Below are 17,678 nucleotides of genomic sequence, written 5' to 3'. Positions count from 1 at the left end.
GGTAAAAATGTTGTGCATCAGCTCTCAGTAACCTTAGAAGATTTATATAATGGTGCAACAAGAAAACTAGCTCTGCAAAAGAATGTGATTTGTGACAAATGTGAAGGTATGGTCTTTTAACAATCTTTTCTATAACTGAAAATGGAACTGAATGAAGCCTTTCTGGAGATACAAAACTCAAAAATAATACACCACCTAAATCTTGAAGGGTGCAAGTATAAAGAAAACCACCTAAACCTACTACCTAGAGAAATATTAGCAAAATAGCAGCAGTTTTTTATGTGTATATTTTCAAGCAGTTGGGATCAGTCTAATTTGGTGTCTCTTTTTTTTCGTAATATTATTTGTACAAGTTCTTTGGAAATAGTATCTTACAAAAAGAATAAACTAAAAATGTTCTCATCTCACAGATAAAGAACGTCCTACGAATTGTGCTTTGGGTGTATGTTTAAAATTCAAAATTCTGAAGTGGCTTCTTGGGAAAACAACAGTGTTTATATGTTTATAGACAGTTGAGTCTGATTACAGCAATATTTTATCAGATAAAAAGGCTGAATTGTAGGTTCTTCAGGCAGCATTATATCACACCTTGCAAATGTTATTAATAAAGTGTATTCATGAAGTATCTTATTAAAACATAACTATCCAACACTAGGCAAACAATTTAATTTCCTTTTCAACTATTTAGGCCGAGGTGGTAAGAAAGGAGCAGTAGAGTGCTGTCCCAATTGCCGAGGTACTGGGATGCNCCTGGGTGAGAAGCGGAGCAGCAGCGGCTGCCTCAGGTGCGCAGAGCAACGCGCTCCTTCCCGTTCCCCCACACCGGCTTCGGCCTTCTCACGGGTGAGTTTCAGCTGTCGCGCTTCCCTTCAACCCAAGGCTGGCGCCATTGGCAGCGCTGGGAGGCTGGATGGAGCCGCGGTCGGGAGGCGGTTGGCTCCGCGTGGGCGGTTGTTGGTTCCAGGATCCACGATTCTCTTTTTGGAGGGCTGGTGTGGTGCCCCGGCAAGCCATCCCCGGCACATAGTGAGTGGGCCCGAGACTGTTCATAAGGCTTCCCTACTTCCCATGCAGCCTGAGGTCTCCATGGACCTGCCGCCTAAGGCTCTTTCCTCTGTGCGCGCCCCCTTCACCCGCGCTCCCGGGGTGGGGGTGGGGGGCGAATCTACGCGCACGCGCGAGAAGAGCCAAGGGCGAGGGGCTGCGGGAGGATCGGAGAGGAGGCTACGGTTTCGCTTCTCCGGTCTCCCCTCCTCTTTGTTGAGGGCTGGGCTTCTACTCCTTCGATTCTGGGTGAGGAAGAAAGAAAGGAAACCTTAACGGTCGGCACCAAGTGCAGAGGGAAACCTAACGACGTGTAAGCTACGCTGGCTTGTGGGGACGAGGGATTCGGCGGTCAAAGTAGAGGAGCCATGAGTCCTGTGATAAACATCCTTAGGATTGAGGGGGAGGGAAGATTGCTTTCGGGAACTGGCGTTCTTAATCCGTTTCGTAAACAATTCCCTGTCCCCCTTGTACCCAAATGTCTTTTTCTCTAGGGAGTTTATCGGATTTACCGAAGACTGATAATTTAATAAGCAATGGACTGAACCTGATAAGTGCTCTTTTGATAACTGTCACTGCTGGGGAAGGGAAACAGGAAGAATCCAGATAATGGTCGCGTTAGCGTAGAGGGTTTGTTTCGTGTGGGAGAGTGGAAACCAGCTTCTATAAAGGAGGCTTTTGAATTATTCCCTGACAGTTGTTAGCTTATATTCAGTATGTTAGAACTTATGCCTGAATTATCAAAGGAATTGTTACCTTCTCTGTGCAGTTTAGGGAAGGCGGGGCTCTTACAATATTTGGCAAAGAACAGATTTCTCTACCTTAATTCAGATTTTACTTAATTAAAACTTCCAGTTGAAAGTCGGTTAAAACTGCATTTTCATTTTTCAGGCTGTCAAAAATGGTGAAAGAAACCACTTACTATGATGTTTTGGGAGTCAAACCCAATGCCACCCAGGAAGAATTGAAAAAGGCNTCAAATATAAAAGCTCTGACTTTGCCCTGTATGTATGATGACTTCAGTGTGCAAGATAAGTTGAATACCTGTAAAAACTAAAAAGTTTCTCCTAGCATTTGTTAGGCCATACTTTGTAATTAAGCTGAGTTATGTACATGAAATAGCTTAGACTGAAATGCTAGGTATATGTATTGACTTCAGTGTATGACCCTTAATTGTTAAGCCAAGAAGTTAAAACTCTGTATTTAACTGGCAGAGAACTTAATTTGTAGAGAAGTGTTAGTCTTTATAGTTGTTTTAAGTGGGATTCATTGTGATGCCTTTGCATTTATTCTGCCTCAACTGTTGAAGATGGCATGCTATATAATTTAGTCTGAAGTATCGGTGACAGAAGTGATACCTTTCTAAAGAAGGGGTTTGTAATCTTCTTGAGGGCTTGCATTTATACAGAACTGCATTCCCTTCTAATGTGCCATCTTTTTTTAAAATACAACTATATGAGTCTGGTTGCATTTTTTTTTCCTTCTCTTTGGACCATAAGCCTCAGTGTAGTGACTTCCAGAGCAAGCTAACTTAGAAGTTAAAGTGATGAGACCTTTACATGGAGGAGTAATTTGCATGCATGAGATAAGGAAGGTATTTTTTAGGTATGTTACAGGTTTACTTAATTCATTTAACTTCTCCAACGTAACTGTAATTCAATGTTGGTAGTAATAGCAAGTTATGAATAGCTTTAATTGTATGTTTAAAAGTCATGTTCACAAGCTTAAGTCTAGATATCAGAATTTAAGCAATTCTTGAAATGTATGAATGTCTCCTTAATATACTGATTACAAAGCATTTCCAATGTGTCACCACAGGCTTTTTTTTCCCAGAAGCAAGCATTAGCTTTTCACTAAGATAGGTAACTTTTCATTTAACTATCAATTGTTAAAATGAGTTAATACCAAAAAAAATATTTAACTGTAGTTAAATGTCAAGAGTAGGGAATGAAAGGGGGGAGTGGGGGAGGTGAGTAATGAGCCCAAAAAAGGGGTTTAAAAAAACTTGGCAGACACTGGAGTGAGAAGGGGGGCAGAGAGCTTTTCTTCCTCATCCTGACAAACGGGTTTTTAACCATCCTCAGCACTGGGTGCAAGAACAGAAGAGGTGTTCAATAAAAATTCCTAGAAGGACTAACCAAACATGTTAGTTTGGGTTCTTGCCCTTTGTGAACCTTGATACAGCATGCATCTCGCAACTAACTGGCATTTTTGAGGTCCTGGACTAAATCAAACCCCAATTGCTTGCAGGTTCTTCTAAGGAATTTTAGCATAAGCTGTTTCCTCTTTCCCACCTGAAACTTTTACTTTAGTGAAAGCTTTTCACGGGAATGGCAGACTACAGTCATGAATTCATGGGTTCGTGGCTGTGCTCAACTCTCAAAATGGCAGCATACACCATTCTGTCAAAAACCTGCAGGTTTTTATGGCTAAAGGAAAGGTTTTTAGTTTTATAAGACTGGAAAACTTTCTAAGAACCTTTCCCCACTAGTTTGTACCTAATACTAAAATTAAAAGGGCATAAAACAACTAAACAAACTAAAGAGGTTTCACTTTTTTGAAATGGTACCTAGCACAGCACCTTCACATATCTACATAGGTGCTCTACCTTTCAATATCTTTAGTTGAAACATAAAAGAGACATCCATGTGCAAAATATTTTCAAGGGTTTTGTTGGTTAAGTTTTTTCCTTTAACTGGTAATGACGCACATAAAAAAGACTTCTCTAAGTCTCAGGTCCTCTTCTAATTTTTCTTTGGAACAATAGCACATTTGCCAAACGCCCCTTCACATACAAAAGAGATGCCAAAACTGAATTCTCATAGTGGATCCTGCAACTAGTTCTACCCAAAAAATGGAGATGACATTCTCTGGAGTAGGCCAGAACACGTGAGAGAAGGCACAGCTAAGAAGAATGAGTAGATGGGTGGGAGCAGTGAAATGAGATCCTGTGCAACATCCAACATTGACTGTCTACTATCTAGGAACTGACTTCTGCTGTACTTAAGATTCAGGGACAATGTGGAGTCCCACCCACCTCACTAGATTCTAAGTCAATATGTTAACTAAAGGAGCACTTACGTTTAAAAACAGCCTCCAGAAAGGTGTAAAGTTTATTAACATCTAAAAAAAAAGGATGGAACAACAAACAGCTACTGAATATGGGAGTTACTCATTTACAAACTTTACTTCAAGGAGGCACAATTTAATCAGCATTTCAAATAAAAGATTACAATTATTCCTAGAAATATCTGCACTCTCCAAGTAAAAGATTACTGAAAACATTAACGACTGTTCCAATTAGAACAAACGAATACCTTAAAAATATAAAAAAACGGGTAACTACTACTTAAACGTGAATTTTCACAAAATTATTTTTGTCCCTAATTCAATTGACAGAGAAAAGCTGGCCCAAAAAAAAAAAAAAAGCCACACATGAATATGTCTTCATTTAAGTACATGCGCTCAAGCTAGTTTTTTAAAAAAATGATGAAATTAGGGTTTCCAGAGCTTTAGGAGTCCATCTTCACTGTAGGTAGCAATCAGGTTCTGATGAGGATGATGTGCGATACCAATCACATCCTTCTCGTGAACCTGAAAAAAGGAAAGCATGGTGTTAGGGTACATAAGTCTATAAAAAAATCACTAAAGAGGCTTCCAGAGCTGAGTGGGAAAGAGGAGTGAAGCTTCCACTTTTCACCAAAGTAATCAAGCCTCAGACAGCCTCAAAGAGGACTAAGCAAGCAAGCAAAACCTCAAATGAGACTATCACGTTGCTGTGCATATATTTTTTTAATGTGTAACACTGTCCCAAATCTTTTTTGCACTACAGCTGATCCAAGTCATCATCGCCATTTTATAAATTCTAGGCCAAGACACTGGCTGAGACCAAATGATTCCTTCAAATCAGTGAATTTGGATTGTCTAGGACGGGTCAAGGGTCAGCAAACTGGCTCACAAACCGCAGGCTCTGAAGTAAAATTGAAAATAAAACTATCATAGTTTCATTTATAAAATTTTTAAAGGATATTATTCACATAATGGTGATTATGTAAAAATATATNCTGACTAAAGATATGTTATTAATATGGATTGGAAAAGAAGAAAGTCTAAGCATGAGGAGGAAATAGACTTATTAAATATTCAAAAATGGGTTCATAACGTACCAGGCACTATATTATTTCATGTACATCAATAAAATCTGTCTCCTGAAATTGGCCATATCCCTATTTAATTTCATAGAAATAATCCATGGCCCAGCTGAGATCTGTTCAGCTTACAATAAAATGTCCTCTCCCCAATGTGTTTTTCTTTTAACCTTAACTCCTGTGAGAATTTTTTCTTCTCCCTTTGTGTGAGAAACTAAATTTAAAATAGATAATGAAAGAATTCAGGAATGGTAAGTGGTAGAGACTACCTAGAGTGTGGAAGGATTCTGAAGCCTTGTCTAGGTACCAGGGCTCACAGGTTCCATGTATGGTATTTGCTATTCCCAGTTCTCAGCTCTGTTTTAAGAATAGAGAAAGGGCATCTTTGTGAAAGATATTTTGCTATTTAAACAATGGCCTGCTGTGGTATTTGTAGTAATGGTGATTTGAAAAGATCTAAGTATGTGTCATATTTACGTTGATACAGACGAGGAGAAGACCTTTTCATGTGTATGGACATACAGCTGGTTGAAGCATTGTGTGGCTTTCAAAAGCCAATATCTACTCTTGACAACCGAACCATAGTCATCACCTCTCATCCAGGTATGGTAACTATAGATGAGCTTCTCTTTCTGTTCTAATATTTTCATTGTTTGCAAATGGAAACATAATACTTGATCAGTTACCTATCCTTGTGAGCTTAACTGAAATTGTATGGTCTTGGCTTTTTTTTTTTTTTTTTGGAAGCCTCTAGAAAATCCATAAGTGAAAAGTTAACAGGATTGCTTCACATAAATGTAGTCCTGTCAATGAGCTAGGACATTCCTGTTCTTTGTTTTCCCTGCCTCTTAAAAATGTGACTATATTTAAAGAAGAACTTCAATGTTTTTAGGTCAGATTGTCAAGCATGGGGATATCAAGTGTGTGCTAAATGAAGGCATGCCAATTTATCGTAGGCCATATGAAAAGGGTCGTCTAATCATCGAATTTAAGGTAAGTTATAAAACACTATGCTTGAAAGTGATTAGCAATCAGATAACAGATTTATACTTTCTGAATGGCAAGAAACAGCAAATTTATATATTCCCTTGTCTAGGAAGAAATTAAATTGATCTAATGCCCCTGTCATGTTGAGCATTCTTTGTTAAGTTGGGATTGGGTTTGTTTAGATTATTTGGCTATTTAAAGAGTGGTAGAGGAGGGGTACATGGCAAATGAGTGTTTAATGAAAAGCGATAACTAGGATCTTAAAATTCAGCATGACTTAAATAACTATTGTTGGTTTTTGGGAAAATACTACAGTGCTTGGTTACTAGGATGCTTCATAAAGCAACCCAACCATTTTCCTCATCTTTGATTGAATGGCCTCTTAACCACAAATAACATTAAAAGCATTTATGGGTAAAGATGACCTTTTTAAGTAAGAATAGCTTTGTTTTAAATTATCTGTTAAAAGGGATAGAATGTTTTAGGAAGGGCTTTTGTATCAAGTATTTGCTGAATAGAAAAACGTTTGTTACAGTGCAGTTTGGCTAGAACCATTATTTTTTAAAAAGACCTTGGTGATGTAAGCCTTAAAATTAGTGCAGTGCCAGATGCTATTCCTTTTAGAATATGTATTCTAACCTAGGATTGGCAAAATCACTGAAAGATGNACGGTAGCCCATGGCAGCCCACTGCAGCAGGGGCTGCAGCCTACGCCGTCGCCAGCCACTCACGGCAGCCCAGTTCCAGGTTTAGCTGTTGTTCAGCATCTTAGTTGTAGAGGGCAGTGTAACTGGCCCTCATATATGGGATCCGAACCATGGCCCTCTGGCATAACCAATGCGCCACTTGGCTGGCCCTGCAATTAACTTTTGCATATACTCTTAAATTGCTTAGGAACGGCTTGGTTAAGGGATATGTGTACTTTTCAAGGATTGGGTGGGGGTTTAGGTGAATTGCAGGAGCTCTCATTTAAATTATTCCCTTGAAATTTTTCTAAACTAGTTTACATTTTATTTTGTAATTGATTTGTAAGAACTTAGATTAGGAATATTACATTTGTAATGTGTTCTATTTTTTTATAGATTGTAAACATGCTTGTCACTTTCCGGGGCCTCAGGTTATATATACTTGTATCACTTTGTTTTCATATTACCAGGACTTAACTTTGTATTTTGTGAATTCCTTAATTTTGGCAATTTATGAAAAATGTTTTAAAATGTATTACAGCAATACATATTGTAAAAATTTTAGAAACGTATGTAACTCGAGTTACTTTTGCTACTCTGAAACAATCAACATGGTAGTCTTCAGACTTTGCTTTTTAAAATGAAACTAGTATTATACTATACAGACTGATTTGGAACTCCTAATACTATGAACATCTCATTAATACATCTTCATTAACTTAAGCCCCTACAATAGTCTTCTCCCATGTGAATCATGATGCCTTCCCCCTGTCCCCCACTCCCCCTTAATTAACCCATGTTTCATAGGCTTTGGATTTTTTCTTCCACTGAGATTGTCCCCCTTACTACCAACAGTATGTACTTGGGAGGGCATTAAGTGGGAGTGAAGCCATTTATTCTGTGCGTAACCTGTGCTCTTTAGAGTAATGGACCAACCAGCAAAACCTAGCTGAGTTTGTTTCACTAGTGTAATGAGAGAGTCACATTGCCTCACGAATGATTAAAACCAGATTATATTTTAGTTTTGTTAATATATAACACTGGTATTGTGGTTTAAGTACTTATTTTTTTAAAGCCACATATATAGAAGTATTGGGGTTAATTGGTTATGGCTGGACATTGTTTCATATATGTGGGAGAGTGACGAGGATGAAGGTATACATGAGATATTAGTCATGAGTTGATAACTGCTGGATCTAGATTGATGCCTATATAGGGATTTAGTGCACTATTGGCTGTTTATATAGGTTTAATACATATTTTCCATCATAAAAAGTGAAACAAAGTTCTTAATTGAATGTACTCACTGATTCAGGAAATTAATCAGGAGATAACTACTGCAGTGCAATGATCTACAAATACATTACATGAGCTATGTTTAAAGAGATGTTGTCTAAGCCCTTACTAAACTAAAATAACGGGCCAGAGGTGGTAGGAGGGAGAGAATCTTGGTAAAATATGTTGGCCTTTAAGAAGCTTTTGCCCCATTGGAAAATACTTCTCTCTACTTTGACACTAACTACCACATGAGCTGAAAAGCATGTCTAGCATAATTCTTTTTTTAAGGGGGCTAAACTGAATCATTCTTCAAAAAGATTATGGATTTTTCAGTTCAGGTTATAAATACAGGTTTCCCATGTATAAATAGTGCTAATACAATAGANGAAGGCGGAGCAGGTGGTGCTTTTGGCTCCCCCATGGACATCTTTGATATGTTTTTTGGAGGAGGAGGAAGGATGCAGAGAGAAAGGCGGGGTAAGAATAACCTTGTCCACAGCCACCAATTCAAAGTAGCCCTTGGTCAAAGCAAGTTCTTGGTAATTCTCCTATTTTAAACGCTGATTTACATTTTGGTGTAATGTTGCAAACTGGCTGTGAACTGCCATTTTGATTATGGTAGGGTTTTTTTTTGTTGTTGTTTTTTTAATGAGATTGGGTGAAACTAAAAGTAGATAAGCCAATCAAGTGGTGACAAGTGAATGCTTCTAAAGCTCTTGGATACATACAACACAACTTCAGTAAGGTTATGAAGTGTTAATAGAAGGAACAAAGAATAGGAACATAATTTTCAAAGCCCTTTTTACAGTTCCCATTTGACAAGCTCCCCAACCCAGTGGGAGGGATAGTGGCCTTATTCAGTGGCAAGTGAGTTAAAGTTCAGAAACCTAGACTTTACTTGAGGTCATACATAGCAAGTCACCAGTTTAATCAGGATTGGAACATAGGTTCATTTCCTCCAGATAGCCTGTTATCTGTTGAATGTTGTTTCGGCTTTATTATATCAAAATATGTGCCCTTAACGTTTATCAAAAATGTCATTTCCTAACTGTAGAAATAGTCTTCATAGGAATACAGTTTTCCATTCAGAAACAGTCTTACTTTGTTCCCAGCATAATTTACACAAATGAGGGCTAACGGGTTGAGCTTGTTTTAGAAGGAATAGGCAACCCATTAAATTTCACATTGAGCTTTTTAAAATTCATAAATCCTGAAAGTTGTTTATTCAGTTTTTCTTGAAAGGAGTGTTTTTTTTCTTTTTAAGGAATTTAAAACAATTTGCAATCAAAATCAATTGCTTAGAATCATTTTTTCCACTGAAAAGTAGCAGTGTTTTTTTTAATTTCTCTTTTGAATAACGAATTGACTGGCAAATGCTTCTGTGTGATTTAGATCATTGCAAAGTCATTTTTTTTGTGTGTTTATGGTACCAGAAAATACTTGCTTAATCAAACAAGCTTTTTTTTCCTTTTCCTATACTTGCAGCTCTATAAAGCTAAAGTAAGAAGGGCAGCTTTCAGCATGCTGGAACCAACTGCATTGGACTATATTTGAGATACAGAACCCAAAGATGGAGCTAGGAACAGAAAGATAAAGTTAATAGTACTTCATATTTATTTGGAAACTAAAAATGTTCACAACAGGCATGTTGTGCAGATAGGAATTTGAGAACTTTTACTTAGGCGTAAGGCAGGCAATATTGTTTTGTGGCGGATAAAGTCCTTGTGGAGGAATCAGTAGCTAGGAACTTATTAACCATTGGCAGGCAACTTCATTTCTGTAGTCTCAGTGTCCTTATATGATCTCTACGTACCATTTCCCATTCTGAAATATTGTAGTCCTGTGTAGTTATTGGCCACATTAAGTTTAGGTTAATTCAAAACAAAGACAAAAATTCAGTTCCTTGTCTACAGTAGCCACATTTACATGCTCAAAAGCTACATGTGACTAGTAAACTCTCTTGGATAGCACAGATATAAAACATTTTCATCACTGCAGAAGTTCATTTGGACAGCACTATGATCCAAGGATATGAGAGGTCTAGCCTTTAAACTAGTGCTGGCGAAGCAATAAATGTGCTGGTCGTACTTCAGGGAGAAGTAAGAATTGATATTCTATGGAGACTGAATAAATGCACTTGCCAGCCAATCTTGATTAATTGGAATTTAGTGTAATGAAGTAATGGGCTATGTTGCTCAATAGCACAGTAAGTAAAAGATTCAAAGGATATATTGGGACAGAAATGCAGTTTGGAATAATTGTTGTGAAATGTTCCTCTACTTAAATAGCATTGTTTCTCAGGTGATTCTGCAGTTAATGTTTTTGATTGCATAAATTGTAAGATGGCAACAACTACATTAGTCAAATTACTTAATTTCACCTAGTTTTTCTCATCTGAAATTACAGTTTGAGGATCATGTGTGGATAATATGGCCAACAGTCTGTATATAAAGATAACAGATGTACCCTGTGAGCCTCGTCTTTCATTATCTTTAACAGTTTTATAGTGTATTGAACACAAAAAAGATGCAACACCTTAAATTTTTAATGAGCAATATTTTGTTCTAGGTAAAAATGTTGTGCATCAGCTCTCAGTAACCTTAGAAGATTTATATAATGGTGCAACAAGAAAACTAGCTCTGCAAAAGAATGTGATTTGTGANCAGGGGTTGGCAAACTTTTGAGATGGAACGTACCTAAAGAGCTGCATGTGGCTCGTGAGCCGCAGTTTGCCGACCCCCGCTCTAGGATACCACCTCACCTGGTTTCGCTCACATCTTAGAGCTGGACTGGAAGCTTCAACCCAGCAGGCAGGTGTGCCAAAGTTCACTCAAGAATGATACGAAACGAGATTATTCTCTAATATGGGTATGCACATAATTTTTTATATGTCCACCATACCATTTCTTCTTTCCGGACCACAGAAGATTACATCTTCCCTGACCCCCTTGCACTTAGGTATGGTCATGTGACTGAATTCTAACCAGAAAAAAAAAAATCAGGAACAAAGTAATATAAGCCACTTCCAAATGTGGGTCTTAAAAACATCCAATATAGCCTTCCATCTGTCTTCTCCTGAGATCTGGGACACCACATATTCCAAATGACACAGCTAAAAGATGGAGGAGGGCTATCCAACTCATCACATTGTGACATAAGAAAGCTCACTGTGTTAAGCCACTGAAATTCAGGGATTGGTTGTTATAAGAGCTGGCATTAATTACTGTTGCACTGATTCTTATAACATTGAGCTGCTTAAACACATCATAAATCAATTTGACAGAATAAAAAGTAATTTGCCTTTGAAAGGAGATGGAGAGAACTAGCTATATCTCATTCTCCAATCTCCCTGAGGAAGATATGGCTAATCTAGATGGCTGAACAGGCACATTCCCCTTCTCTGCTTTATGTACACCTACCCTATCCACTTGAAGCTGAGGGCTCACTGAAGGATGACTTCTTGAGAGAGGAGGTATCCATACAATTACTTATGAACCCTTTTTTAGTTAGTGATAAAAGTTTTATATTTTTTATAGAGTTCACACTGATAGTAGTCTGGAAGAGGTTTGCTTCAGAGTTCAGAAAGACACAAGCATCAACATCATTTCTTTAGGTGGGCCTTAAGTCAGTAATACTCACTGTCAAAGTTCTCTCCAGTTTGCCAGTGACTGTGCTAAAACAGTAGAGCACAAAGTCCTCCCCCACACAGTAGATCCATTCGCCACGGGGAGAGAGGGCGCAGCAAACAAAGTCACCACCTTCTCTCTTACCAGAGCTGAAGCTTCTGACAATCTAGATCATACCACAGCCCAAGGCAAAAACAAAACACCTGGATTAACAGCAGTTCTAATGCAGCAGTTTAAATGGACATCTTTCCATTGCCATTTTGCACTTTGGTTTACTGTCATTTATAATTACATCACCAATTCTACTCATCATTTGCTAGATTCTCTTGCCTGGAAAATATTCAGCAGATAGGCTATCTAAAGCTAGTGGCAGACAGAAATTTAGACTTCGTATTTCCCAAGTCCCCTATCCTGCTCTTTAGTCTACTGAGCCAGTTTACCCTGAAGCAAATTCATTACCACACACACAACAATTTCTAAGTCAATACGCCACTGTTTCTCAAAGCTCTGCATTCATGCTTCCCAGTTTCTACTTTCTAACAGAATGAGATGCTCTCCCCATTCAGGATGGAACTGTCTCCAAGACCTTGCTTGCTCTATTTTATATGCCATTTAGAATCATCATAAATCAAGCTGAGACACACCAACCACAAAAGGTTAAAAGTTTACACACATACTGTATGATTCCATTTATACACCAATCTCAAAATGACAAAATTATAATAATAGAAAACAGATCAGTGGTTAGAGTTGGCAGGGAGTGTTTTGACTATAAATGTGTAGCATGAGGGAGTTCTTTGGGGGTGATGAAAACAGTCTGTATCCTAACTGTGGTGGTCACATAGATCTACACGTGATGAAATTTCATAGAACTATTAACTTCCCACCTCAAAATGAATGCACGTGAAATCTAAATAAGGTTTGTATTTAACTGAATTGTACCAATGTCAATTTCCTGGTTTTGATCATGGTACTATGGTTATATAAGATGTTATCACTGGGGAAAGGGTACACAGGAATTCTCTGTACTGTTTTGTAACTTCTTTATGAATCTAAAATTATATTTTTTAAATAAGTGAGGTTCCTTGGGAACCATGCAGGTGTCCTGATTACAAACACACATCATGAAGACACTGTTGTCCATCTCCTATTCGAGTTCCACCTTCGATCATGTAGCTAGGAGATGTCCTGAGTTGGTAACTGATATACTCTTATCTCCCTCATTCAGACAGGAATTATTATCTTAAAATCTTCAGTGAGACTCTGAAAAGACTTAAAGATACGTCAGAGCCTCATTTATCCAAAGGATGCAAAAGAAAGAGCAAAACATACAAACACTTTGGGGAAAGGAGATAAATTTTGAGAGGCAAAAGGGATGTTCTATAGATACGTAGTTTAAATAAGCATCTGAATTAACAAATACAGTGTGTGGTTTTTGGAATAGTGAACCCATATTTGGTTACTGGAAGGGCCAGGACCAAGACCTGCTGATTTGGGAATGGCCCACAGGGTATGTGCAAAGGTACTTCCTGGGCACTCACCTGCCCCTGCATGTTCATGATGACCACTGTGTTTGACCTGTTGCACACCACAAAGTGCTCTGGGTTTTTAGGTAGCAGGATCACACTGTTGACAGTGATGTCTGTCCCTGCAGTGCTGCCTAGGGATTTGAAGGTATTTGAGCATTCTGTGGTCTTCATATTCCAGATCTATGACATGAAAATTTAAAGCATAAACATTCTGGAGGTTTAAGAATTTCTAAAGTTTTGAGGTTTAAAAAATAAAAATTAGATCACTAAAAAGAATAAAATTGACTCAGAAAAAAAAAAGTTCTTACTTGGTTTTCAGTTCAAATACCTAGCATTGCCATATGCATAGTTAGCCCTCATCATCTATTTGCTGATTAACTGGTATAAACAAATAAAAGTCACAAAGCTACATAATAAAAATTTTATAAAATCTATAATCTTTTCTTACAAAATTTTCCTAATGAGCTACCTATCTCTTTTTAGATGTGTGTCAACACTGTTAGTTTCATAAACAACCACAAAGCTACCCTCACTGAAATCAAAATAAAACGGGGCCATTTTAGAGTTACATGCTGGGGATCCTATCCTGAGATTCTGATTTGGGAGGTCTGAGGTGGGGCACAGGCGTGTACATTTTTAAAAAGCTCCACACACCGGCCAAGTAGCTCAGCTGGTTAAGAGCTTGCTCAAGAGTGCGAGCTCTGAGCAACAGGGTCACCAGTTCAATTCCCGGCCTGAGCTGAGCTGCCGCTGAGCTGCTAGATGGCTCAGCTAAAAAAAGATTTTTAAAAGCCCCACAAATAATTCCAATGTACAGTTTGAACCACTGAACAGAAGTCACAATGTTAACACACACACGTGGATCCATAAAGTGGAAGCCACTCCTAGCCACTTGTATTACCTCTCCCAGTTCAACATTTCTTCTGGAAATAATTCTCTACCCTAATGTTTTTCACCTCGCCCTCTAGGCTTTTATGACTTGAAAGGGTTAAATCAGACATCTGAGATGTGCTTAAAGAAGAGATGGGCCAAATAGTGATTGTAGGGCATTGTCTGGACACCACTCACTTAATGAGGTATAAAAGCCTCAAGGGATTATTGGGTTGTTGGAAAAGGCATAATGTATTTTTCCTGTTTTTCGTTGCAAAAATGCGTCATGACTTTTCCAACAACCCAATACAATATATTGTGTTTCCTATGTAACTTCATCAGAGCTCAGCACAAAACAGACGCTGAATACCTATAAACTAGAGGAAATAGTTGCTCCACTAGTTGCCCCAGTGTTTATTAAACACAGTTATCATCTGTCCCAATCTCCTCTCTAAAAGCCTAGTTGCCTTGAACATTTCAGGGACCAAGAGTTCTAAGGCTTCCTCTAGTGTTTTCTGTCCGAAAAGTCAGTGACATGCTTCTCCCCATGCATTGCAGAACTAAAGGAAAAGACCTCAAAACAAAGAGGCCTAGATAAATGACCTCCCAACAGTATTTTACATATTTTAAAGCCCTATATACATAACACAAAGAGGGAAAATCCCATGACTCAAGTACTGAGAGTTCTGTATTTCCCCATTCATCCTGAGGAAGAGTTTATCTCCTGCCCTCAGGTTCCTGGTTCAATTCCCAAGCCAGAACAGGCAACCTCAGAGGGCTGTTTAGGTCTTTTGCCTCAAAGCACTCACTTACATAAGGCAATTTAAAAGCAGATCCAGAATGTAAATGAAGTGTCTCAAAAATCTCCAGCAACTTCCTATTTGGATTTCTCATCTTTTCTAGGAAACAAGGCCCTACTTAAAATAACTAAATCTCTAAAGGGACTAAAGATCCATTACTTTCAGGTGAGAGCTGGAGGGGAGTAAATAAGAATCTAAGAGGGCTTAGATCTACACTACACCTCTTCTGTTCCTCTATAAATGCCGTTAGGAAAGCCCTAAGGGGGGGCCTGGAATGGGATGAGGCCATACAACAAAAAAAAGATCTATTTCTTTGGCCACTGAGCCCTTTGTGCATTTGACTGTTGTAGGTGAACCATACCTATGGCAAGATTGAGTTTACCCACTGTAAATGGGGATGACACAAGTTTAGGATCCCACACCCTTCCTCTTTTCCTACACATGATAAAGTCTGTTTTGATTTTATAGATTTGAGATTTGAGGCCCCTACACCAATAGGAATTATCCACAGAATATTATTATTATCTCAGACTTACCTCAATTATAACTAAAATAGCTGTTCAAGAGGCTTACTCTACAATTATCACCATTACCACCAATGAAACTCCTCAAAGGGCAAAAATGAAATAGACACCCCAAAATAAACGAGTAGCAAATACTTAACCTTTACAGTGCCATCAGAGGATGCACTTATAATATAATGTCCATCTTGTGTAAATGTTGCTTCGTTAACAAAGGAGGAATGGCCACGAAATTCCTTAAGGGTTTTCCCAGATTTTAAACCATGAATTCTATCACAAATAAAAAGAAATGAAAAGAACAATTAATATTCTATATATTATGGTTGGGACCAAGTGCTGAGTGCATTTTAGATGAATTATAGAAGCTTATAATATTAAGTGAAGCAAGAGAGCTATACAATTATATACGCAGTATAATTTTAATTATGTCAAGCAATCAAAGAAAACCAAAACAAAAGGTTGGAACAGAGACTAGAAGAAAATATGCTAATAATACCATAGGCTTCTTTCTGTTCAGGGACAGGCTTGTAGTCTTGGCTGAGTCCCAGGAACCTGTATTTGTAATATGACCTCTAAAGTGATTCTGATGCAGGTGGGTCCATAGGCCACTTTGAGAAACATCAAACACTGCTATAATCTCTTTCTAATCTCTCTTCTGGGTAAAGACTCAAATGGACAATATAATAGCACTGTGCCAGCTGTACTCTGACTGGGGAAATGAGGGCTCTTCATATACCCTCCCTCTCCACATAGCACCTCCCTCCAGGGCTTCATCATATCTAACCCAAGTGCGGGCAGTTTGGAGATTCTTACTTACCTAATTGTCTGGTCAAAAGAGGCACTAAGGATCTGACTGCTATCCTTAGAAAAGCTTAGACAGGTGACACCTTTACTGTGTGCCCTTTCAAATCTCCTTAAACACTGTCCACTCTGAATCTTCCAGACCTTTATAAAAAAAAAAAAAAGAATAGTGAAAGCTTGTAAATAAAGTGTCCCACTCTAGCCCACAAGGCCTAGCAAGATGCCATGCTCACAAATGTACTAAAACAGCATTAAAAATGCATGCTAATAGCTGAATATGATATATCTGGTCCACATTGTACTATGATAACTGAATCCTGTGAAACTTAAACCTCTTTCCTTGTCAATTATTAAAACAAAAATTTAGCCTCTAAGTTCACTTAGCAGAGGCCATTTCTGTATTTTATCTAGCCCAGGGCATTTTACCAGCAATTAAATAAAAGCCACAGCTAATCGGCTGCAGACCATTCCATTCCCTAAAAAAAAAAAAAAGTACAATTCATCATATAAGGTGAGCTAGGGTGGTACAGCAGAAAGGACACAAGCAGATCTAAATTCAAGCCCCAGATCTATCACTTACCTTAAACAAATTATTGGACCTCCCTAGGCAGAATTATTGTTAGGATTCAACAAGAAAAAGTGACTAGCACAAAGTTGAAACAGTTCCTGTTATTAAGCTGAATATTATATGTAAGACACTATCTCATGACAAAGCTCTCAAAATGTCTACATACACATTTGTGCCACTAATCCATACCTTGATTTTTCCATCTTGGGCCCCAGTTGCTAACATTTCTGTATCTCTGCTGAAACACATGCAGAGGACAGCATCATCCATCATCATAAAGTTATCCTGGGCCTGGTACTTGAGATCCTAAAGGGAACAATGATAAGCAGTTATCAAAAAAACAAAAACCCAGTTACCCCAGATCTCTACAAACTCACTAAAGGCAGAGTAATGGCTTGTACCTACTCTAAATCTCCAAAGCAAATAGTAGTGCCATGCACACGTGTCCTAATGAACAACTGATAATGCTGGGAATAATTTTACACAATTCAAACTAATAGTGTAAAAAATGCCAACATAATGCCCTACATCTTTTGCTTACTGATCTTTTCTAAGAAAAATTTCCCTAGTTTCATACTGTACATCTTTAATAAATCTGAATTTATTTACCTTAGGGGTATGATGAGAAAAACTAGTGTTTTTTTCCAAATTGTCAGCTACTTTTCCTGAAACCATGTATTGACTAACCTATTTATGTGATGTTTTTGTTATCATCTATTATTGTTCCAACTGAAGTATTTTTAATTTTTTTGTAATTATAAACTGAGACTGCTTCATGGTTAAAAAAAGGCAAACTATAAATATATATACAAAGTAGAAA

At 38.0% G+C, this 17,678-nt stretch overlaps 1 protein-coding gene and 3 long non-coding RNA genes across 4 annotated transcripts in view; 3 read left to right on the top strand and 1 right to left on the bottom strand.

Annotated features, from left to right (window-relative positions):
• The first annotated feature begins 6 nt into the window (after positions 1–6).
• LOC109371777 (uncharacterized) lies at positions 7–748 on the top strand. Its single transcript, XR_002121929.1, has 2 exons — positions 7–106; positions 689–748. It is a non-coding gene; the product is annotated as an uncharacterized LOC109371777 (long non-coding RNA).
• A 7-nt stretch (positions 749–755) lies between these two features.
• Positions 756–2,000, top strand: LOC109371774 (uncharacterized). Its single transcript, XR_002121927.1, has 2 exons — positions 756–843; positions 1,936–2,000. It is a non-coding gene; the product is annotated as an uncharacterized LOC109371774 (long non-coding RNA).
• Positions 2,001–2,718: 718 nt separating this feature from the next.
• SMU1 (SMU1 DNA replication regulator and spliceosomal factor) overlaps positions 2,719–17,678 on the bottom strand; it is a 29,625-nt gene continuing 14,665 nt past the window's right edge. The window contains exons 6-11 of the mRNA XM_019624455.1: positions 17,048–17,164; positions 16,307–16,434; positions 15,633–15,759; positions 13,311–13,478; positions 11,783–11,935; positions 2,719–4,638 (exon numbers count right to left, since the gene is read on the bottom strand). Of these exons, the coding sequence (XP_019480000.1) occupies positions 4,540–4,638; positions 11,783–11,935; positions 13,311–13,478; positions 15,633–15,759; positions 16,307–16,434; positions 17,048–17,164 (792 nt within the window). The 3' untranslated portion in view covers positions 2,719–4,539. The remainder of the gene's footprint in view (positions 4,639–11,782; positions 11,936–13,310; positions 13,479–15,632; positions 15,760–16,306; positions 16,435–17,047; positions 17,165–17,678) is intronic.
• On the top strand, positions 8,527–10,768 carry LOC109371775 (uncharacterized). The gene is made up of 2 exons (XR_002121928.1): positions 8,527–8,620; positions 10,712–10,768. It is a non-coding gene; the product is annotated as an uncharacterized LOC109371775 (long non-coding RNA).

Source organism: Hipposideros armiger, unplaced genomic scaffold (assembly GCF_001890085.2).
Source record: "Hipposideros armiger isolate ML-2016 unplaced genomic scaffold, ASM189008v1 scaffold_591, whole genome shotgun sequence".
Classification (NCBI taxonomy): Eukaryota; Metazoa; Chordata; class Mammalia; order Chiroptera; family Hipposideridae; genus Hipposideros; species Hipposideros armiger.
The sequence above is the reverse complement of the archived record's forward strand: the minus strand, read 5'-3'. Positions and strand labels throughout refer to the sequence as shown.